General features: G+C 38.3%; 3 protein-coding genes and 1 pseudogene across 3 annotated transcripts; all 4 read right to left on the bottom strand.

Moving 5' to 3' along the window:
* Positions 1-1,215: 1,215 nt before the first annotated feature.
* On the bottom strand, positions 1,216-2,617 carry LOC127901424 (uncharacterized). Its single transcript, XM_052438727.1, has 2 exons — positions 2,395-2,617; positions 1,216-2,282 (listed from the first exon to the last, which is right to left on the bottom strand). Exons 1-2 carry the CDS (start codon positions 2,615-2,617, stop codon positions 1,216-1,218), a joined length of 1,290 nt encoding a protein of 429 aa, XP_052294687.1.
* Positions 2,618-5,571: 2,954 nt separating this feature from the next.
* LOC102610895 (protein NEN1-like) lies at positions 5,572-9,695 on the bottom strand. The gene is made up of 6 exons (XM_052436917.1): positions 9,317-9,695; positions 9,064-9,221; positions 8,136-8,182; positions 7,997-8,060; positions 6,583-7,340; positions 5,572-6,017 (listed from the first exon to the last, which is right to left on the bottom strand). Exons 1-6 carry the CDS (start codon positions 9,594-9,596, stop codon positions 5,783-5,785), a joined length of 1,542 nt encoding a protein of 513 aa, XP_052292877.1. The 5' UTR covers positions 9,597-9,695; the 3' UTR covers positions 5,572-5,782.
* Positions 9,696-12,118: 2,423 nt separating this feature from the next.
* On the bottom strand, positions 12,119-18,240 carry LOC112498280 (protein NEN1-like; annotated as a pseudogene).
* LOC107174894 (putative pentatricopeptide repeat-containing protein At3g15930) lies at positions 12,371-13,360 on the bottom strand. Its single transcript, XM_052438719.1, has 3 exons — positions 13,128-13,360; positions 12,748-13,020; positions 12,371-12,602 (listed from the first exon to the last, which is right to left on the bottom strand). Exons 1-3 carry the CDS (start codon positions 13,358-13,360, stop codon positions 12,371-12,373), a joined length of 738 nt encoding a protein of 245 aa, XP_052294679.1.
* Positions 18,241-24,905: the final 6,665 nt, after the last annotated feature.

Here is a 24,905-nt window from a genome sequence, read left to right as displayed (position 1 = left end):
GTTATGAACACAGTGATTTGTGACACACACATATGTCTCACATTTCTGTAACGCATTCAAAATTCAATAAATATGAATTCAGTATGGAACCTTTCTGCTAGCAAGCCCATTAAATGCTTACTAAGGCAACAGAGTGCCTGTTTCTGCTCGGTCAACGAAAGACCAGCAGTTAAAGCTTCGTAAATTCTACTAAGGCAACAGAGTGCCTGTTTCTGCTCGGTCAACGAAAGACCAGCAGCTAAAGCTTCGAAAATTCTACTAAGGCAACAGCTTGCCTATTTCTGCTCGGTCAACGAAAGACCAGCAGCTAAAGCTTCGAAAATTCTACTAAGGCAACAAAGTGCCTGTTTCTGCTCGGTCAACGAAAGACCAGCAGCTAAATCTTCGAAAATTCTACTAAGGCAACAGAGTGCCTGTTTCTGCTCGGTCAACGAAAGACCAGCAGCTAAAGCTTCGAAAATTCTACTAAGGCAACAGAGTGCCTGTTTCTGCTCGGTCAACGAAAGACCAGCAGCTAAAGCTTTGTAAATTCTACTAAGGCAACAGAGTGCTTGTTTCTGCTCGGTCAACGAAAGACCAGCAGCTAAAGCTTCGAAAATTCTACTAAGGCAACAGCTTGCCTATTTCTGCTCGGTCAACGAAAGACCAGCAGCTAAAGCTTTGAAAATTCTACTAAGGCAACAAAGTGCCTGTTTCTGCTCGGTCAACGAAAGACCAGCAGCTAAAGCTTCGAAAATTCTACTAAGGCAACAAAGTGCCTGTTTCTGCTCGGTCAACGAAAGACCAGCAGCTAAAACTTCGAAAATTCTACTAAGACAATAAAGTGCCTGTTTCTGCTCGGTCAACGAAAGACCAGCAACTAAAGCTTCGAATATTAGACTAAGGCGAGTAAATGCTTACTCCTACTCGGTCACCGAAGACCAGCAGGCAATTTTGTGAAAATTTTACTAAGGTAAACGAATGCCTATTCCTGTTCGATGCACTAAAAAACCAAACAGGAAAACCAATAGAGAGCATTCAAAAAATTTTTTTTATATAAATGTTTAAATTGTTTACAAAACAAACGCAAATCTAGAGCTTATACAAAAAATAGGCCTAAAGGTTAGGAGAATCAGCGGCTCCAGCAGTTGAAGGATCAGCGAGCTCGGGAAGTGAGGGATCAGCAACATCAGGAGGTGGAAGATCAGCAATGCCGAGAGGAGGAGGCATGGACCCTTAACCCACTTCGAGAGTGCGTCCCCCAGCTTCCCCCTCTTGCACACCATCCGAAGGAGCCTCCACCTGATCCTGCCCGCCCTGCTCCTTATCACCCTGGCCGACCTCAGCCATGTACCTCTCCACTCCAGCCTCCAGCTTACTCATGTCCAGCTCGGGATATTCTTCCTTAAGCACAGACATTATGCACTTATAGGAGAAGGCAACCCCAGAGTCATACTCGGCATCCAGCCGATCGTCCACGTCAGTGGATTTGCCTTTCTCCTCAGCTAGCTGCTCACCCAAGGATTTGATTTCCCCCTCAAGGGCGGCCCTCAGAGTATCCCTTTCAATTTGAGTAGCATGGAGATCAGACCTCAGGTCACCCAGCTCACCCTCGAGTTTGGAGGAAGTGGATTCAGCAACCGCAACTCTCTCCTCTAGCTCCATAATCTGCTTGTTCAGCTCAGCCAGCTTCTCCTTGGAGCGATCAGCAGATTCAGCTTTCTTCTTCAATTCCTGATTGTCAGCTTGGAGTTTCTTCTCATGGTGCGCGGACCCAATCTTGTAGCACGAAACCATGGTGGCCAACCTGAAGGACACTCTCTGAACGGAAGCAGCTAATTCGGAGAGGTTCATACTCTCGATGTCCTTCACCATATTGGGCCCCACCGCCTTTTTGTAATCCTTCTGATACGGGCTTAGGTAGTCCACTTGATCCCGAGATAGTAGAGGAGAAGAGCAGTCCCCAGACTGCAATCTGACCTCAGGACTCTTGTCGGAGGTTTTCTCCCCAACACTCTTACGAGGTGGAGGTGGGGGCAGAGCAGGAACAGGCGTCTTGGAAGGACCAACGCTAGGTTTCTTCGGGGGAGGAGGAGGGTTGCTGGAGCTGCTCGAAGCCCGACCACGCTTTCTGGTCATAGCACTGAGAATCTTGCTATCCATCCCGGCGGCTATATCCACTAAGCCCGAGCCGACCAGACTTGTTGGTGACAGGAGGTCTTGGCAGGTAGACGCGTTCAATAGAGCCGTTTCCACCTGAAGCAAAGGCCGATCTTCAAGCCCCCCGATCAGACCCCACGACTCTGAAATAGCACAAAAGGTTAAAGAACCCAATAAGTAGCAGTCTAATTAAGAATATAGGCAAAAATGAACGACCTGGGGTGACAAAATGGGTGGGAAGATAAATGTCCCCACCAAGCGACCGAACTGCTGGACACCAGTTCCCTCCAGCAAAGAAGAATTTGTTCTTCCAATTTTTACATGAAGATGAAAACCCAGTGATCGGTTTCCTCTTGGCAGAACTGGACATAAAATAATACCAGCCTGCCTCCTTTGGGCTACTCCGCAGCTGATACAGATGTTTCACTTCGACAAGAGAAGGCTCCTCAGACCCACACCTCTCCCACAACATAAACATCGCCGAGAGAACCCTTCACCCATTTGGGTGTAGCTGACCTGGGGCCAGGTGCATACCGCCCAGTATCTTGGCAAAGTAAGATTGAAGGGGCAGCCGAGCTCCTAGTTTGAAACTCTCCAAGTGCATCGTCACATACTCTTTCAGAGGCCGACTAGGGACATCGCCTTTTCCAGGAACTACAAGAAGAACCTCGCTGGGGATGTTGTAGAGGTTCCTAAGTTTAAATAGGTCAGTGGGGGTGGTGGCACAAGCCATGAAATCAATAGGGTAGGAATCAGCCTCCACCCTATGGCCTAGGTTCCTTCTCTGAGCAGATCGGCTCGGTCCGGAACTGCTCCCCTCACCATCGCCAACTCCTTCAGAGATCCCAACCCCACCAAAGCTGTGGTTCTCACCAGAGCTCGACGCAGGTCCACCTCTATTTTTTACAAGCGCTAGTTCGGGGGAGGAAGAGACAACCAGAGGGCGTGGGTACTCAAGGGTATCCCTGCCATGGGAAGGACCTACACTACTGGAGGGACCCAAGAAATCGGTGGGTATTGGCACGTTGAGGCCTGAATCCCCTGATTCTTCATCACCCTCATCAACAATTAACTTTCTTTTCCGGTTTGACATATCGGAATCTCAAAAGAAAAACCAAAACAAACCCAAGTACACGAATACAAAAAGGGGCAACACAGAACCCAATCAACAACAGCCAAAGAAAAGGTTAAAGGCTATACCTGGAACAGACAGACACAGATAGCGCTGCCGTGACAGAGAAACACCCAGCAAATGGATACTTCGGACGCTGGGAGTATGAGCAAAGTTCAGAGAAAATTTGGTTAACGGCGGAGGAACGAGTAACAAGATGATGATGACTCCAGTCTAGGGATTTGAAACGAAAAGGGGGAAATGAAAGCATTAAAGTGATGGAGACGCACCGTACATCGAGGACAGATAGCCCGTCATTTCAAATTTCAAAATATGAAGAGTCTGCGGATGCCACGTCACCAACTGTTACAAGAGGCCAGGCTAGATGCAAGCCCAGATACGCAATGGACATGCTCATTTAGGCCCATGCTCAGGTCAAAACCTCCCCTGAAGAAAAGAAATCCTCAGGTCCGTCCATGTAGATAGAAAACCAGAGGAGAAGCCCCCGGATTGGCAAGATTTGACAATCAGTTTCTACTCTTGACTCATTTCACTCACAAGACCAGAAACTGGGGGACTGGTGTTAAGTAAATAAAAGCACCAGGTCGGTCATGCTACTATTTCCACCCCGGCATGAATCACCTCAGCCAAATGGTACGAGCAGAGCAGGGGCAACATGAGCCGAGCCGAGACGAATGCTGACCAGAGGTATATACCGAGCCGGTACCCGTACCCCAAAAAGCGGAAACACGATCTCACAGAATCGCGGCAGTTGCGCTTTCCCAGAACCGTTGCGGGAGATGCGAGATCCCACGTTTGCCCATGATGCAGCAGTTAGAGTCCCATGAGGGGCTGCCACTACCCGAAAAAGGTGGGATGAAGGGCAAACGGGAACGTGGGGACAGCGGCTATAAAAGAAGAAGAAATCGATGAAGAAGGGGACAGAAAAACTGGAAAGAGGGAAAACGCTGCCAAATTGCAACCAGGCCATTTCCTTACAAATTTCTAACAAACATCTTAAATCCAAATTACACTATTTTTCCGTAAACACCTTGTGCTAACTTAGGCATCGGAGGGTTTACGCCGGCAAAACCACCGGCGTCTCTGATCCGTTTTCGGTGAACGCAGGTCTAGTGAGAGAAAGGAGGGTGATTCCAGCCTTAGCGGTTCGTGCAGCAGTCGATAACTTAAACGTTGGTGAAAGAATCTGGTCGGTCTAAGGACGAGCAGATTTCGGCATCAACAGATGCCAAAATCCGGATGAATTGGTTAGTGGCTCGATCTCAAATCTCTGCATCATCATTGAATTTGTTTGGTGGAAAGCTGCTGGTTGATCTCCAAGAAGATCCTCCGACTATGAGCAAAATTTTCATGAGCTGATAATCTTCAAGCTGATGATTAGCCGGTACCTGAAATCACATAGAATGGTCAGAGGTGCCGGAAGTTTTTTCAGCGTAAACCCTCCGCACTCAAGTCAGTTTATAAGTTTTTCCGAAAAATAAAAATATCTCAATAAATAGTTTCTCTTTTTTTTTATAAAGATGGACCCCCCTCTTTAAAAGTGAGAACAGTTAAAAAATATCATAGAGAGATGAGTTGAAAATACCCTTAAACCTACGACGTTAGATCATGGCAATAACCATTAATTGATTAAGTTTGTGCCTTAATTTTAGGAGGAGGTATGTGGCGGTTCATTTTGACTGATTCTTGTTTCCTGGTAATCACCTAGTCGATGTGGTCTGCTCGAGGTCATCAAAATTATCACCTGGTCGAGGTGATCTGCTCGAGCTCATACCATCTGATCGAGCTGATTTGCTCAAATTCATACCACCTGGTCGAGGTGATCTGTTCAAGCTCATCGAAGTTACCACCTGGTCGAGGTGGTTTGCTCATGGTCTCAAAATTACCACCTACTCGAGGTGGTCTACTCAACCATTTGCTCACTTTTATTTGGAGGAGATCATTATCACCCTATTTAACTCTCCAAACACCTGCGATTATCTTATCTTTAAAGTAAAATACTGCATTGCCAATTCTATACATTTTTTGTTTGTTCACTGGAGATTTTTATTCTTCAGTTTGTTAAAATCTTTCCCACGTATTCCAGTGAAAATAGAGGTTTCAAAGAATTTAGGGTTTCTTAAAAACCTTTTGTTTTTTGTTTGCTTGTTGGCGGTAAAATAATTGATATAACAGAACCATTAATAATTTAATGGATGACTTTACTTGTGTTAATAGTGGCAATATTATCACACAACATTGCACTGCTTACTGTTTTTACCTTTTTCACTTTTCACTAATTTAGAGGAGGAAGAGAAACATAAAAATTGAAAAGGTAGACCAAGTTATATCACATTAAACTTCAAATGTCAAGAATGATATTACAATCATACATCATCTGCATCAGTACAATGTTATTTCCAATTCTCATCCTATGAAAAATGAAAAACAAATTTGCTGTGTACATGTCAGTCTACTTGGTTAATTGTTAACCATCAAATGCTGATCCTCCGAAAGGTTCTTTTCCTCCTGTTATTCGGAATGAATAATCAATTTTTTGGCCACCAATCGGATGCCTGCACTCTGCTGATAGTCATATGGATCTAAGGACAGGAATGCATCCACAAAGGTCCCTGGTTTTAACAAGGAATCGAGTTCTGCTGCATCAAATTTAACGAACACAAGCTTCTGAATGGTGCCAGATGCTTCTTTCTGGTACATTTCTGTAGCATACTGAGCAACATTCCCGAATACTACAGTAGGTATGCTGCAAAAAGGTTGGCAAAACATAATCCATCTCATGTATTTTCAATAGACCAATGTTTGTAAAAGCAAGGAGACTCTTAATTTCATGTTGATGCTTCATTTCTAATTCCACTTAAACAGAACATTAATGTTTCATTTGCTTGCCATAGATGGTGTTATGCCAAAAAGAGATTTCAATATTGACTTCCATCTTTATCTTCAAAACTACTACAAACTTTTGTACCGATCCATTTTTGTACTTAACCAGTACCGCATGAATCATGAAAACAATCTAAAAGCTAATAGTTAATAAAGCAAAATGAAATAAACTACATGCCCAAAATCCATGTGCATGGAAAAATGAACATCCAAACATATAGGGCTGGCTATCCATTTTCCCTATTATTATATAATCTTTTACACCTAAGATGCAACTAGAGATATCAAAATAAACATACCACGGTATCCTAAATTCTTGCTGTAGGAAAATGATGTATATCAGAATTTTAATTCCCTTAGACTGTAATTCTATTCATTTTCTTGCCGGAACGGAAATATATGGAATTGAAAATGGAGGGAAAACTTACTGCAATCTTGCTGTAGGATGGTTGAAGAAACCACCTTTTCTGGTCACAACATGCCTCCATTCAGAGCTGCTACCAGAATCTTCAACCAATTTCCTCACAATGACTTCACATGCATCAAGAACTGTGCATAGACTTTGAGCTATGTCAACCACAAAGCTCAACCGTGGCCGGCCAGCCTGATCAACAAACTTTGTGCTTATTCCAAAACGTATTTTCAAACGGGAACAACAAAGCTGCAAAATAACATCATTGTGCAATAATTTAATTTTTTGAATTTGACTCCCAGGAAACAATGGGACAACACCATCACTGATGGAGGAGAGGGAAACTTCATCAGGCTCCATAAATCCAGCATAACCACTTGAACCCTCAGACACAGATGCCATGGAACACATCTCATGAGACTCTGGCGCTGATTTATCTTCCATGGTGTCATCTGGTTGAAGAGATTGAGTCTCCATCTGATTGCTGAGTTGGTTCATGTCAAAAGGATTGGGTTGATCAGCAGTAGTTCCAGCCAGAACGGAGTCCACCTCCGCAGTTCCTTGAGTCACAAGAGAAAATATTGGATGAATTTCCTCCTTTCCTTGATCTGGGGGAGACGCATTTGAAGCATTTTCAAACTTAAATTTTGAAGAGGGAGTACTGAGGTTTTGGCTTGTCCCCTCAGGAGATGATTTAGCATTACTACGACTTCTTGTAGTAGCATTTGGGGAAACCCAACTGTTCACAGTGAATATGTCTGGGAGGCTTGATTCCTGTGAATATGGCAATTTCTGGTTAATTGTTACACAAGAAATCTTATGAAACATGCAAATCCATCAGCCACCCCACTAAACTCTCAATCAGATGTCATTTATGGGTAAAACAAGATAAGCCTAAAATATACAAGAACTCAAAAGTTATCGATTATGAGCAATCAGAGTGCAAGCATTCCACATCTCAGCATAAGCTGCATTTAATCATCTTACAAAATTTGATGGCCAAAAAGTAATTGGGATAGTTGAAAAACTATTGCAAACTTATATGCCACCAATTGATAGCCGTAGGTACAAAACAAAATTGAAGTGCATGATGTTATCCAAGGGTGGTGGGGTCTGGATTATGTATAAACCAAAGTAAACTTCAGAGGCATTGTAGCTAAACATTGAACTTCCTAGTCTCCTAGAGGGTCTTCATCTATCATCAAACTTCAGAAAAGCTGTACTTTTGGAAGCAATATGCACTATCTTTAAGAAAACATGTTATAATAAGATCAACTAGCAAGAAAGCATATCATACTCATCGGACCGAAATTGAGTCAAAGCTTAACATTACAAGTATGTTATACAGGAATATTATGACATCTGAAAGCTATCAATTTCTATCATTCAAGAAGAAGCCAGATCTCAATGCTTTTCCAACAAGAGATTACCAAGAACAAAACAGTTGCACAATACTTGAGAACTTCAAGATTCATTCGTACATCATCCAAGCTCCTGAAAGATTGTAGAAAAAAGTATTATTTCAAGGCAAGAGCAAGCAACATAACTCCTTGCAGTCTGTAAAAATACCTATGAGTCTGCTGTCCAAGGCCAAAATAGGTTGCAAGGGAGGCCATCTGCACAGATATTAACATATCAGCATCAAGAAGTAAACAGTTATCACATATGAAAAGTATAAAACCATAATGCCATAACTGTAAATTGCACACAAAATTCATCAACTCTTGTTTTATTAACAAATGTGACAGAACAGAAACCCAATTGCACGATTCTTTACAGGCTAAAACGCTGTGTTGGCACCTTCAATGTTCACAAGTTTCTCAAAATTTATCCAATAAGGTTCAAACTTAAATAGATTAAACAAAGAAAGCTCCACCTCTTTGACATGTCTTAAGCCATAAAAGGGTCCAAATATTGTTTTGGAAAAAGCAAAAAACAGTGATTGGCTAAAAAATAATAATGAGAGGGAAGGAGATAGGGAGGAATTTCTCCGGTTTGGCTCGAAAAATCAATGAAAGAAGGGCAATGTTGTGCATGTGCCATCATTCCAAGCCCAATCCTTTCACGGTATAGGCAGAAAGAACAAGGCCAAACTAACAAATTAACACATAGTCATAAGATCTAATTGACAACAAATGAATTTCTCCTCACTTCAATTGCAGTGAAACCATACAGTTGAAAGCTTTAATTTAGTTCTTCTTCTGTCCCTCCCAAAGAAACTTCCCTAGTTTCTTTTTCTCTTCTCCTTCCCTCCATCCAAACATAGGTAACTGTCGTGCTTCAACAAAACTTTAAAAGCAAAGCAGCTAAAGTGCTTCAATCCACTTTTACCAGACAGCCAGTGATTTCATCAGGCAGCATTAAAAATGATAGCACTTAATAATAACAGAAAAGGCACACAAGCAAAACATTGAAAAAAACACAAACGCTAAAATCGTTGGCACCCACAAACACTTGAACATAACATCATAGTAATCCAAAGCTAACAGATATTTACTTTCATGTCACCAGCTCTCCTTCCAAATCTCTGCGTCAGCAATGCCAACGAGTCAATCGTCCCCTTGGGCTCCGGCGCCGGCAGTCCGATCTCCGCAAACGCCTCTCTTATTCTCGCACAATCAAACCTCAGTATATTATGACCCGCCCATATCCTTCCTGTATAAACAACAATAAATAAATAAAAATCTAAGTTAAAAAGAACAAATAGTATTACAAAAATTGAAAGAAAAAAATGAGAGCTTTCAACGGACCATGGAGAATGTCGAAGACTGTATCGGCGATATCGGCGAAAGTAGGGGCGGAAACGACGGCGTCTGGAGTGATGCCGTTACAGCGTACGGAGAGAGAGGAGATAAGCAACGGGTCGGCGGGTCGGACCAGAGTGGAGTAGTTGTGGAGCTCCTCGAGCTTTTTGGGACAAACTAAAATTGCTCCGAATTCCAAAATGGCGAAGCGCTGGCCAGGTCGGGTCGGAACCGTTGTTTCTACGTCGAAGAACGCGATTTCGGATCGGTCTTGTGTCGGACCCATCGTTCAGATGATTTTTCTTCTTGTTATCGTTTAAGGAAGCATATATCAGCTGATTTTGACTGAGGTGAAATTATCGGTAAACGGTAACGAAGGCGCGAATTCGATTGGATATTTATAGAGTATTTTTTCCTTCGATTGCTTGTTGAATGGGTCACCGAATTATTAACTTGCTGTCACGCATGAAAAAATTCACATTTAAGAAAAAAAAATCATCCCTGATTTATATTATATTCATTCAACCACCACAAAATTTTAATGTATTTTCTGAACCATCATATTTTTAAAATTTATATCAATTAATCACTTTTACACAAACATCATTCAATAATTTAAATGAAATACCAATTTTACCTCTAAATAAATTAAAAGTCTATTTTATTTTGTAAAAAATTTGAAAAATAAAAAAATTATAATTATAAAAATACTCCTAAATTTAATTGAGAAACAAATCTCAAAATTATAATTTTTATTTTTTAATAAAGGATTTTTTAATAAATAAATTCAGTTATTTTAATAAAATTTTACAAAATTATAATTTTTTAATAAAAAGAATTATTAAAACTTTACAAAATCTAAATTTAATAAAAATCAGCTAAGAACCTCTATTTGAAATTTATTTTTTATTAAATTTAGGGATATTTTTTAAATTATTTTTTTTCAAATTTTTTAAAAATAAAATGATCTTTTATTTTTTTGGGTAAAATTATCATTTTGTTTTAATTATTTAACAGTATTTGTGTAAAAGTAGCTAATTTATACAAATTAAAAAAAAAATGTGGTACAGAAATCATGTTAGAATTTTGTAGTGGTTGAATGAATATAAAACAAAATAAAGGTAGTGTAATGGTAATGTCCCAAAAGAAAAAAAAGTGTTTCTATAAAATATAGAATATAAATAATTAGTTATGAAAGAGGAATGAATTTCAAGCAATGGGTTCAATAAATTTGAGCAGGTCCCTCTTACCATTGCCCCATCTTATCATTTATTAATCTCTTTTAATATTACATTTCTAAAAAAATGTTACAATTAGCTTATTTTGGATGGTCTCACTAGAATCATTTATTCAATAAGTGAAGCGTTTATTTATTTATTTTTTTCAAGTACATAATTGTTCCAATTTCAAAACGCATGTGTAACTGTCAAAACTCAATATATTAGAGGATGGGCATACCATATTGCATCATTCTTTTTATATAATGAATGTAAGGATTGATTATCAGAGAATAAACAGAACAGAAAAATAAACTATAAATTCAAATGCTTTGAGTTTCATAATGCAAAATATAGTTCATTTAATTAATAGCTTATCTTAGCTTAATCCAATCTCATCCTAAACGGGTTTGAAGATTCAGTACTAATTATTAAAAGGATAAAAGAAGTTAAAATGAGGGGAATGGGTAACATGCTGCCAAGAAATTGGATATGGACACATTACAAGAAATTAGAAACCCTACGCAACAAGTAAATTGAGAATGTGCACTAGGAATTATTCCTTGCGTTCGTGTACAAGTAGAACCAAAGCCGTAATTTTAAATTTCCAAGCAATATCTTAGCTAATCATTGGGGTTTTCTCTTAACGCGCACTCTGTCTCACGTTTCCTCCTCCAAGGGTCCAAACCAGCATAGTTTCTTGCTGAATACTGAATAGAATATGCCTAGCATATTGAAGTTTTGGCTTTGTAGTTAGCTAATCAAACATAATCACTATTAGCACTTGCCTTGCTCAAAAGCATTTGGATTTGGTCATAGTTCTTTTTACGCAAAATGATGGCAGTAATTGTGAAAGTTGCAAGAAATGATGAATGAATTGTCTGATTGATATTCTATTTCAACACAATCGTGCATCATGTTCCAGGGTTCTTGGCTTGTCTACTATTAATTTGGAGACACAAAAAAGATAAAGGTCTTCCCGCAATTGCATGCATATGTGGAAAGAATATTTAAAAAGTACAAACCGGCTAACTAGTACTTTTATAGTGACTCACTATCTATAAACAGTAACCGACTACTATTTTAAGTGATAACTCACTGTTGGTAAGAAAAGACAAAATGGTAGGATGACTTGGAAAGTAAAGAATCAGACAACATAAAAAACGACATGGAAGATTAGTCAGCAGTAGCCAAAATCAGTGTAAAATTAAAGTAGATAGAGTCACGTAGTTTTATAGATAACCTTTATTCGCTACTCGATAAAGGAAAAACTGTAAAAACACATTTTTCATTTTGTCTTTTCTTACCGACAGTGAGTCATCACTTAAAATAGTAAACAGTTACTGTTTATAAATAGTGAGTCACTATAATAGTACTAATTAGTCAGTTTGTACCTTTTTAATTAATCGTTGACTTTTCACCACATATAAAGAGTCATTTTCTACTTTTGTCTTTTGTAATCAATGTCAATAATGGTCCAAAGTCTTGACCAGAGTCTTGAGTTGTATATAAAGAGTCTCAAGTCAAGATGCATGAATGTGTAAGTGAATACACGAACAAGCAAGCACTCAACTTGTACCCAAAATCAATATCAATAAAATTTTCTTTTCATAAACACTTTGCAATTTCTTTAGACAGCAACTAGCAAGCAAGCAAGTAGTTTACATGAATTTTACACTTTTCGGGAGATTGGAGAAAGTTTTGCCACCTTATAAGATGAAAAACTGCCTAATGCCTATGAGAATACAAATGAATGATCACAAGAACTGTAGCAACTCCAGTAAATGAACTCAACGCGAGATGCAGTTCGTTAACACAAAGCAAATTTCTCTTGCTACCTGTCTTATTCCTTGATGCCCAAAAACAGCTCCGATAGGTCTGGGTTGTAGCCTTCCCGCATAGCTTGCATGGTGATCTCACCAAGCATCTTATAAATTAAAGATGCATGCTTGTGGGCACTGTCACCACCCACATAATCAAGAAGAACACCATTAATTTGGACCCAACTTCGACCTGGAGGCTTTCTTACACCCAACTTAATCATCTTCTGTCTCACAGCAGCAACATCCTGCCACCTTTTTAGCAGTAGCATACACATTAGCCAAAAGTGCAAGATAGCCAGCAGCTTGCTCAGGGTCAATCTCAGCCACCGATTTCTGAGCGACTTGTGACGCAAGCTCAGCATTGTTACGAATTCTTCAACCAAGAAGGAGACCTCACACAGCATCATTTGGTTTCATGGGCATATTCTGAACAAGACTGAAAGCTTCATCCAATAAACCAGCACGGCTGAAGAGATCTGCCATGCACCCATAGTGCTCAATCCTTGGTTTGATTCCCCAATTTTGATTCATGCACTCAAAAAATTGGCGGTCCTCATCAACAAAGCCACCGTGGCTACAAGCACTCAGATCACCTAAGAAGGTTAGCTCATCCAGTCTTGCTTCCTTCACTCCCAAGCTCCGCATCCATTCAAAGAAAACAAGAATAGCCCTGCTTCGCAAATCCCTTAATCATGCTTGTCCAAAAAACAGTATTCCTCCTCTGCATTTTTTCTAAACAGTCCGTAGGCTTCTTCAATCTCACTACAACTAGCATACATATGAATAAGTGCATTATTCAAAGATACTAAAACTGGCTCTCTTCCAACAGAAAATTTCTCCTCAACATATGAAGGTATCCACTTTCCTAACTTCAAATCCCCTATTTCAGCACAAGCCGATAAAGCTGACACCAACGCCACTTGGTCCAATCCCACACGGCCTCTTCTCACCTCGTTAAACAAAGACAACGCTTGCTTGGACTTCCCATTCTGAGCACACCCCGAAATCATGGTCGTCCAGGAAACGACATTCCTGTGTGGCATCTCATCAAAAACCTACCGTGCCCCGTCAATATCTCCACACTTAACATACCCCTTAAGCAACGAATTCCAACTCACAACACTTCTCTCAGGCATATCATCAAACAGCAAACGTGCACACCCCAAAACCACGCTCCCCTCCACTCAGGCATATCATCATCAAATGTGCCTGTACAGATTAAACTCAATTTCTGTTTAATTCAGTTTTAGGAGAATATGTGGTGACGAGGATGAGTTGGAGACAGAGGACCAAAAAGAATTACATGTTACTAGCTACAAGAAAAAGCCGTCTGGAATTTTGTTAAAACGGCAACCGTCGAAGCTGAGGGAACCGCTTCTTTCCAAACACCCAAAGCCAACAAAACCTTATATTATGCCTCAAGACAAAACAAAATCCCATTTTTACCCGACATTTTTCCCTCAAATTTACCATTAGTTGACACTGACACACTGTCCGTTAACAGAAAGTATTTATTGTGGGGCGACAAAGGAAATCAACCAACATAACATAACTCTTGGCTTGGAGCGACTAATGAGTAGCTTATGAAAAGTTTGTTTCAGTAGGGCCACGTTTGGTGGTCTATTTCCACAGTTTTGAGCTTAAACAATATCCATGATTTTGACACTAGCGGAGAAGCAAAAGCAGGGGCGAAGGGCAATTCATTATGAAGCGCTTTTTCCAGATTGTTCTTGTTGTCCATTTGGCAACATTGTATTGGTAACATTGGGGTACATTACATTATCGTTGGTATTGTTAACCATCAAATGATGATCCTCCAAGAGGTCCTTTCCCTTTTGTTACTCGTAATGAATAATTAACTTTTCGGCCACTAATCGGATGCCTGCACGCTGCTGATAGTCATATGGATCTAAGGACAGGAATGCATCCACACAGGTCCCTGGTTTTAAGGAGGACTTGAGTTCTGCAGCATCAAACTTATCGAACATGAGCTTCTGAATGTTGCCAGATGCATCTTTCCGGTATATTTCTGTAGCGTATCGAGCAGCATTTCCGAATGCTTCAGTACGTATGCTGCGAAAAGGGTGGCAAAACATTATCCATCTGTTGTATTTTCAATAGTGAAATATATGTAAAAACAAGGAGGCACTTAATTCATGTTGATGCTTCATTTGTAATTCCGCATAAACAAAACATTAATGTTTAATTTGCCCGCCTTTGATGGTGTTACGTCAAAAAGAGATTTCAATATTGACTTCCCTCTTTATCTTCAAAACTAATACAAACTTCTGTACTGATCCATTTTTGTACTTACCCAGCACCTCATGAATCTCGAAAACAATCCAAAAGCTAATAGTTAATAAATAAACTACACACCCAAAATCCATATGCATGGTAATATGAACGTCTAAACTTCTCAGGCTGGCTGTCAGTTTTCCCTATTATTATGTAAATTTTACACCTAAGACGCAACTTGATGAGTACCACAGAAAGCAAGAGATATCAAAATAAACATACCACGGTATCCTAAATTCCTGCCGTAGGAAAAAGATGTATATCAGAAATTTAATTCCTTTAGACTGTAATTCTGTTCATTTTCTTGCCGGAACGGAAAAATATGCAAGTAAAAATGGCGGGAAAACTTACTGCAATCTTGCTGCGGGATAGTTGAAGAAACCACCTTTTCTGGTCACAACATCGCTCCATTCAGAGCTGCTACCAGAATGTTCAACCAATTTCTTCACAACGACTTCACATGCATCAAGAACCGTGCATAGACTTTGCGATGCATCAACAAGAAAGCTCAACTTTGGCCGGCCAGCCTGATCAGGAAACTTCCTGCTTATTTCAAATCGTGTTTTCAAGCGGGAACAACAAAGCTGCAAAAAAACATCATTGTGCAATAATTTAGTTTTTTGAATTCGACTCCCAGGAAACAATGGGACAACAGCAGCACTGATGGAGGTGATGGAAACTTCATCAGGCTCCATAAATCCGGCATAACCACTTGAACCCTCAGACACAGATGCCGCGAACCACATCTGACGAGACTCTGGCTCAGATTTATCTTCCATGGTGTTGTCTGGTTGAAGAGATTGAGTTTCCATCTGATTGTTGAGTCGGCTTATGTCCAAAGGATTGAGTTGATCAACAGTAGTTACAGCCAGAACGGAGTCCAACTCCCCAGTTCCTTGAGTCACTAGAGTAAATATTGGGTGAATTTCCTCCTTTCCTTGATCTGGGGGAGACGCATTTGAAGCACTTTCAAACTTAAATTTTGAAGAGGGAGCACTGAGCTTGTCCCCTCGGGAGAGGATCTAACATTAATACGACCTCTTGCAGTAGCATTTTGGGAAACACAACCGTTCCCAGTGAAAATGTCTGGGAGGCTTGATTCCTGTGAATATGGCAATTTCTGGTTAATTGTAGCACAAGAAATCTTATGAAATATGCAAGTCCATCAGCCACCCCAGTAAACTCTCAATCAGATGTCATTTATCAGTAAAACAAGATAAGCCTAAAATATACAAGAACTCAAAAGTATCAATTATGACCAATGGGAGGGCAAGCATTCCACATCTCAGCATACGCTGCATTTAATCATCTTACAAAATTTGATTGTCAAAGAGTAATTGGGATAGTTGAAAAACTATTGCAAGCTTATATGGTACCAACTGATTGCGGTAAGTACAAAACAAAATTGAAGTGCATGATGTTCTCCAAGGGTGGTAGGGTCTGGATTACATATGAATCAAAGTAAACTTCAGAGGGATTGTAGACTAAACATTGAACTTCCAAAGGATCTTCATCTATCATCAAGCTTCAGAAAAGCTACCTATGTACGTTTGCATGCAATATGCACTATCTTTTTGAAAATATGTTATGATAAGATCAACTAGCAGGAAAGCATGTCATACTCATTGGATGGAAATTGAGTCCAAGCTTAACATTGCAAGTATGTTATACAGGAATATTATGAAATCTGAAAGCTTAATTTCTATCATTCAAGAAGAAGCCAGGTCTCACTGCTTTTCCAACAAGAGATTACCAAGAGCAACACAGTTGCACAATACTTGAGAACTTCAAGATTCATCCGAACATCATCTAAGCTCCTGAAAGATTGTAGAAAAAAGTATTATTTCATGGAAAGAGCAAGCAACATAACTCCTTGCAGTCTGTAGAAATACCTATGAGTCTGCTGTCTAAGGCCAAACTAGGTTGCAAGGGAGGCCATCTGCTCAGATACTAGCATATCAGCATCAAGAAGTAAATAATTATCAACTCTTGTCTTATCATAAGCCATAATGCCAAAATTGTAAATTGCATACAAAAGATTCATCAACTCTTGTCTTATCAACAATTATGACAGTACAGAATCCCAGTTGCAAGATTCTTTACAGGCTAAAACCTTGTTTGCAAGTTTCTCAAAATTTATCCAATGAGGTTCAAACTTCAAATAGAAGAAAGCGCCACCTCTTTAGCATGTCTTAAGCCAAAAAAGGGTCTAAATATGATATTGAAAAATGCAAAAAACTGTGATTGGCTTAAAAAAATTAATGAGAGGGAAGGAGGTATGAAGGAATTTCTCCAGTTTGGCTCGAAAAATCAATGAAAGGAGGGGAAGGTTGAGCATGTGCCATCATTCCAAATCCAATCATTTCACAGTACAGGCAGAAAGCACAGGGCCAAACTTACAAATTGAAACATAGTTATAAGATCAAATTGAAAACAAACGAATTTCTCCTCCTTTCAGTCTTGCAGTGAAACTATCCAATTGAAAGTTTTGACGTAGTTCTTTTTCTGTCCCTCCCAACCAAACAGAGAGAAAGACGAAATTTCCCAAATTTCTTTTTCTCTTCTCCTTCCCTCCATCCAAACATAGGTAACTGCCGTGCTTCAACAAGACTTTAAAAGCAAAGCAGCTAAAGTGTTTCATTCCACTTTTACTTGACACTAGATAGCCAGTGATTTCATCAGACAGCATTAAAACGACAGCACTTAATAACAACAGAAAAGCACACAAGCAAAACATTGAAGAAAAAAAAACACAAAATCTTAAATCTTTGGCAGCCACCAATACTTGAACAATAACATCATAGTAATCCAAAGCTAACAGATATTTACTTTCATGTCACCAGCTCTCCTTCCAAATCTCTCAGTCAGCAATATCAACGAGTCAATCGTCCCCTTGGGCTTCGGCGCTGGCCGTCCGACCTCCGCAAACGCCTCTCTTATTCTTGCACAGTCAAACTTCAGTATATTATGACCCGCCCATATCCTCCCTGTATAAACAACAATAAATATATAAAATCTAAGTTAAAAAGAACAAATAGTATTATAAAAATTGAAAGAAAAAATGAGAGCTCTCTACGGACCCTGGAGAATGTCAAAGACTGTATCGGCGATATCGGCGAAGGTAGGGGCGGAAAAGACATCCTCTGGAGTGATGTCGTTACGGCGAGCGCAGAGATTGGAGACTAGTGACGGGTCGGCGGGTCGGACCAGAGTGGTGTACTTGTCGAGCTCCTCGAGCTTTCTGGGACAAACTAAAATGGCTCCGAATTCCCATATGTGTCGGATCGGAAACGTTGTTTCTACGTCGAAGAACACGATTTCGGATCTGTCTTGAGTTGGACCCATCGTATATCTGCTTGGTTTTTCTTTTCTAGTTTTCGTTTAAGGAAGAATGTATCAGCTGATTTTGATTGAAGTGAAATTATCGGTAAATGGAAACGAAGACGGGAATTCGATTGGATGTTTATAGGAACATTTTGGGGTTCTCATAATTTTTTTTCTTTTTTACCTTCGATTGCTTGTCGAATGGGTCACCGTTTTATTAACTTGCTGGTCACGCTTGTAAAATTTCATGTCAAAAAGAAAAAGCGTTTCCATAAAGAATCCAGCCAATTTGTGACTTTAACTCTTCACCCTCGGATGTAATGCTTGTTGAATGGGTCACCGTATTTTCAACTTTCACGTCAAAAAGAAAAAGTGCCATGCAACTTTTGTCTTTTTACCGTCCAATGAAATGGAAAAGCAGACTCAATGGTAAGGTCCGTAAGGATGTATATATTTGATAATTAACATCATAGGTCCTATTTAAAAAAGAAAAATTAAAAAGTGAATTTTTAACAGATAAGTCTGAATTATTTTAAATTTGAAAATAAGCAAAAGAGCAGCGATCAACACTTACCGAAGCAGTCACCTGCTCATCTTCATCCTCTTCCTCCCTAACTTTACTATTCCCATTTTGCCTCCACCTTTCTATTGATTCCTTAATATACACTTCACTGACAAAAAACCACATTTTGGGTACTATTGCTACTACCCGCTACTGCCTACTGCCGTTGCTACAACCTGCTGCCATCGCTTCTCCTGCCGATCGTATTAATTGGATTGAGTTATAAATATTTGAAAATAAAAAGAAAAGAAAGTGGTCAAATGAAATTTAACACAAAAAAGACAAAATGTGGTGTAGGTTGTCGTTGTGGCAACATAAATAGGGCCTTCCATAAAATATAAAATATAAATAAATAAATCTTCCTTCTTAGGTTTTCTCTGAAAAATAAGAATGAAACTAGATAGGGTCTTTATGGCTCTTCTTTCTACCCACGAGTTGGGTTATAAGAATCATTTTTCTCTTAGTAAACTTATCTGATTTTGCTTTCAATACCAGCCTTGTTTTGGGTAGCAACCAGAGTTCAAAGTTAGAGGAGTCATCGCTAGAATTAATCCATTATTAATTGAAGCCAGTGTCTGCAAACGGGCTATAGATATGGAAGACTTAATCAAACGATGTAGAGCAATCACTATATCAGGAGAGGGAGAGGGGAGAGTATCTTTTAGGAGCAAAATGAAAGCAAAAGGAGAAAAAATTGTGGCGGAATGCTTAATAGGGAAGGTGTTAACAAACAGGAATGTGAACAAGAAAGGCTTAAAAATAGCTTTGCAACAAGCTTGGCAAAATATTAGAGCAGTAAAAGTAGAAAACTTGGGGGACAATGTATTCCTCTTCAAGTTTGGAGCAAAGATGGATAAAAGGCGTGAGTTGACAAGTGGTCCATGTCTTTTTAATAATGCCTTCCTTGTGTTTACAGAGCCTATAGGTATCGGTGATATCTCCAAACAATCCTTTGTACATACATCATTCTGGGTGCAACTTCAAAATGTACCCATTATGTGTATGGATAAGGAAATATTAATGGTAATTGGTGGCACAATTAGGAAAGTTGAGAAGGTGGGAACAGATGCCAGCAGAGATGTTATGGGGTAGATTATCAGGCTTAGGGTATCACCAAGCCACTAACAAAAGTCATACTGCTGCTGACAAAGAAGAAACAAGAAAATGCCTAAACAAATAGACGACCTGAGATGCAGAAAGATAGTCATGGAGAAAGCCAAAAAGAGGAAGACCAGATTCCAATAACAGTCCAATATGAAAAGCTACCAGAATTTTATTACTATTGTGGTTGTATTGAACACTAATACAAAGAATGTGTAGTATACAAAAATCATGCTAAGGAAGATATGCCGTATGGTACATGAACTAAAGCTCAAACCACTGTAGAAAGATTGAAACAACAAAAAGATAGTGGAAGACCGAACACAAGATCAGAAAATACAACAAATGAATCACTAAATCCACAAGGGAAACCCCCATTCCAAAATCATCGAGTTGCAACCTTTAAAAGGGGTTGAAAATTTAGACCCGGAAGATGAGGCAATCTACATCTGAGAAAATTTAAATACAAAGGCGTATCAATTACAAAGATATAAAGAGATGAGATTTGTAAGTGAAAACTGTCAGAGGCTAAAGATGACAGCTAGTGAAGTCAACATCAACAAAGGGAAAGAGCTAGAAATACCTATTACAGCTAATGGAGCTGAGGAAGGAAAAAGGCAAAATGCTAAAAAATAGAAAACACAGCTGGATTTGGAGACATGAAAAAATATGGCGGGAAAGTAAAGAAAATGAAAACAAAGAAAGAGCAAATGGGTTGAATGCGGCTATAACAAAGCCCAAAAGAAGAAAATGGAAAATGCAAGCACAAGGTGAAGACAAATGTAAAGAAAAGAAGCAACATGGGCTAATAACAACAAAAAGCTAGCAATCGAAGCTACTGAAGCAATTTGTGCAAGCTTAGGAGCAGGGACGGAGCCAGCGTGGGACGAGGTGGGGCACAGGCCCCAGCTGGCTTTAAAATTTTTTTTTTTATAATTATACTAAAAAATTATATTTTATTTGTTATTTATGAAAAATGCCCCAGTTGAATTATAAAATTTAAAATTGACTCCAGTAATTTTAAAATATTTCATATTGTCCCTAGTTTAAATTTCTAATTATAAATAATTTAATTAGTTATTAACATTTCATGAAACTTGATTAAAGACACAAGAACAAATATTAAAATACAAAACAATCATAACAAAATGTTAGTATAATGGTTAATGGACTGGTATTTAATCTTTTTATTTTTTATTCAAGTAAAATCAATTATTTAGTCTTTCAACACCGAATCATAAGTTGTAAGTCTACCTAATTCTAATTTTTAATTTTCTAATTAATCTTTTGTCTAGTTTTAAAATTTATAATTTTATCATGCATTTCATATTTGTTTTGTGTGTTGCAATATATGAATATTTTTGTTATTATTAAAAGATTTTAAGAGCAAATTAAGTAATAACCTAGTCTTGTATATTGAAAAATATATTTTTGCTTATAGTGATAATGCATTATTTTCAACTCATAAAATCTCATTGAGGAGTTTTCACGGAGAACCATTGTAATAAGTAAATTTATTATCAATAAATATTATAGTTGTAATGTTATATATTGATATCTAAATTTTTAAAAATGTATTATACTTTAAATAGGGGTTTCAATTAGATGCATACAGACGCACTTTATAAGGAGCACAATCATACATGTGGCAAGCTCCCATTTGGAGTTTATGGGGCCCACAATAAATTTTCTCAAATAGGGACTTATGACACGAGCAATCGCACATTCGAGTCATGTTTGATTTTAAATATGCCCCGGCTCAATCAAAATCCTGGCTACGTCCCTGCTTAGGAGCAAAAAAGAAAAAAAAATAAGTGGCCAAACAGAAGTAGTGATTCTCAACTCTCCAAAAGCAAAACAAAAACTGAAGATGGAAACAAAGGAGTAACAAGACAATGAAATAGAGGAATTTGAAACGGAAGGCATAATGTTGACATCGATGGAGGCTGGACGCCAACCCCACCTACGGCCATGAATATTATAAGCTGGAACGCTCATGGACTGGGGAGTGACCCAACGTTCCGAAAAGCTTAAAAATTGCTCCAAAAGCATAAGCTTAAACTTGTGTTCTTTTGCGAAACCAAGCTAATAGCTAGTCAAATGCAAGAGAAAAGTAAAAAGTTGAAGTTTTATAATTGTTTTGAAGAAAACAAAACAGGCAAAATGAGGTTTAGCCTTAATGTAGAACTCATACTTATTGGTGGATATCAAGTCCTAAAGTAAACGCCAAATTGACGTAATGGTTTGTGCTGAGAATGGTAGTTGTTGGAGGTGTGTAGGGATCTACGGACACCTAGAAATGAGCTAGAAACACCATACATGAACGTTTTTAAAAAGGTTAGCTAACATATCTTCTCTGCCTTGGGTGTGCTTTAGTGATTTCAACGAAATTCTGTGGCCTTTTGAGAAAACAAAAGGAAATGACAGAGAAGTTTGCATGATGTATCAATTTAGATAAGCCATTAGAGAATGCAATCTGGTGGATTTGGGATGTAAAGGGCGTCCTGTTACATGGTTTAACAAAAGATATAGCACTGCCTGATTGAAGAATGATTAGATCGCTTCTTGGGTAACAATGAATAGTGTAATATGTTTCTTGAATCAGCTGTTGAAACTTTAAAGACATGGACATAAGATCATAACCCTATTTTGATGGTTGTGGTGGAGAAATGAAGGGGTTTAAGATATAATAGAACTTTTGTTGGTGGTAAATTTTGTGGGGAATGATAAATGTAGAGAAATACAACAATAATGGTGGAACTTTATTATGTAAAATAATGTGTTTACAACTAACTCTGTATGTAGGAAGAAACTGCATAAATTTTGTGTGCTTCAAGGCACGTTACAAATGTCGCTTTCCTTAAGACGTTATTTGCCCCCACCAATTGAGTGATGCACATGGGTTAAGCAAATATGCCTCCAGGATACAATGAAGCACTTGTTTGTTTGCTTGCGTTGTGCATCGACGAAAGCAAACTAGAATACTCTTGAATGTTGCAAGCCTACCAAGAAACAATATATTGTTCCTGCAAAAAACAATATATTAGAATGTGAATGCACAAAAGAAATGGGTGTTTTGTGTTGAGATTCGTACTAGAAAGGAATGCTAAGAAAAGAGTGGTGTATGATCATTCATTTCATGTCTAAATGGCTTAAACATGACCCCTATTTATAGATATACTTGTGCCCCCTCATTTGGGTTATCATCTTTCATGATACCCCTTCATTCATGGCCATTGGATCTAGATTTGATTTTAATCAATGGTCCAAATTGAACCATCACCATTTCAAATGAAATGTCACCATGAAATGATGCATCTCTAAGTGAAATGTTGCCATGAAAAGTTATATCATTTAGTAAAAGGATACATTTTCTACAAGACACAATTAAATGGACATGTCCTTACAACAAGACATTATTTAATTAGACAAGTCTTTAGTGAAAGGTACATTTTCTATAAGGCACAATTAATAGGACATGTCTTTACCATAAGACACAATTATTTTGAAAATTTCCAACAACTTTTACTCAGGTACACTATGAGAATTTATGGAACCATTATGACAAATGCAGAGAAATTTTTAAGTAGGTGTGGGATGAGAAAAAAAGGTGAAATGACTGAAGGTGCAGTTAAATGCTTAAAAAAAAAAAGAATCAATGGCTCAACTTCAATGTTGGAGTAAAGAAACATTCAGAAATAGAGGTAAGAAACTGGAAAAGTTGATAAATGAATTAACGGGGATGAAATAATAAAATTGGCATTATGAAGATTGATAACATATCAAAATGTTAGAAAAGTATATTAGTGGCCTTTTACTGAAAGAGGGGATATACTGGAAGAAGAGATCCATAGTTGATTGGCTTTGAGAGGGAAACAAAAACATAAAATTTTTCCATGCCAAGGAATTATCTAGAAAAAGGAAAAAAAAAATCTGGGGAATTCTAGATGAATATGGGACTTAAGACAAAAGAAGCTGATGATGTGGAAAAAATGTTTTGCAACTACTTTACATAGTTACTCATTACAACAAATCCTTCTCAAATTCAAATAGAATATGTCTTTCAAGATATGTCTACTAGAGTAATAAGAGAAATGACATGAATAAATAGCTGGATAGACTTTTCACTGCAGAGGAGATAATAACAACTTTGTCCCAAATGTGTCTAACCCAAGACCCTAAACCAGATGGCTTCCAACAGTTTTCTTTCAAAAGCACTGGAAATATGTGAGCAAATGAGTATTGATGCCTTTATATCCTCAATAAAAGAAGTAATATTGTTCCCCTTAATCATACATACATTGCTTTAATCCCAAAGGTGGAGAAGCCTAAAAAAGCGACATATATTAAGGCCTATTAGTTTATATAATGTGATTTATAGAATTGTAACAAAAATCATAGCCAATAGACTAAAACATATGTTGCATAGTATAATCTTACCAACTCAGAGTGCTTTTATTCCTATTAGACTTATTATTGATAATGTAGTTATATGTTATGAATGCTTGCATAAGATAAGGTTGTATGAGGGGAGGAAAAATGCCCTAGTTGCCTTAAAAACTTGATATTAGTAAGGCATATGACACTGTGGAGTGGGGCTTTTTGGAAAATGTTATGAAGAAACTAAATTTCTCACCTAAATGAATTGAATTGATTATGAGATGTATTTCAGCAATATCTTTCTCAATTCTCATTAATAGAACAACAAAAAGAATGATTCACTTACAAAGGGGATTGAGACAAGGTTGTTGCCTGTCTCCTTATCATTTTATTCTCTGTGCAGAAGGCTTTTCAAATCTATTGTAGCAAGCTGAAGCTAAGAAGCTGATCTAGGGGTTGAAATTCAACAACAACTTGGCAATAACTCATTTACTCTTTGCAGACGATAGCCTTATATTTGCAAGGGCCAATGATGAAGATTGTACAAGGCTAAAGCAAATGTTTGATAGCTATACAGTTGCCTTTGGTTAAATTTTCAACTGCGAGAAATCCTCAATGCTCTTCAATGGAAACAACCAAGCCCAGCAAATTGATAAAATCAAAAGCATCTTCTAGCTCAATGTTGTTTCAAGACATGAGAAGCATTTGAGGTTGTTGTCCATGGAAACTTTGGCTTCTTCAATGACATCAAGCTGAGAGTGCTTAATAAGATATCCAATTGGTAGAGCAAACTATTTTCCAGTTGAGGGAAAGAGTTTTAATCAAACAATTGCCCAAGCAGCTCCTGCTTATGCTATGAGTGTGTTTAGGATTTCTTTGGGTCTATGTGCTGA

This window comes from Citrus sinensis, chromosome 3, assembly GCF_022201045.2.
Source record: "Citrus sinensis cultivar Valencia sweet orange chromosome 3, DVS_A1.0, whole genome shotgun sequence".
Lineage (NCBI taxonomy): Eukaryota > Viridiplantae > Streptophyta > Magnoliopsida > Sapindales > Rutaceae > Citrus > Citrus sinensis.
Note: the sequence above shows the minus strand (reverse complement) of the source record. Positions and strands in the feature narration are given on the sequence as shown.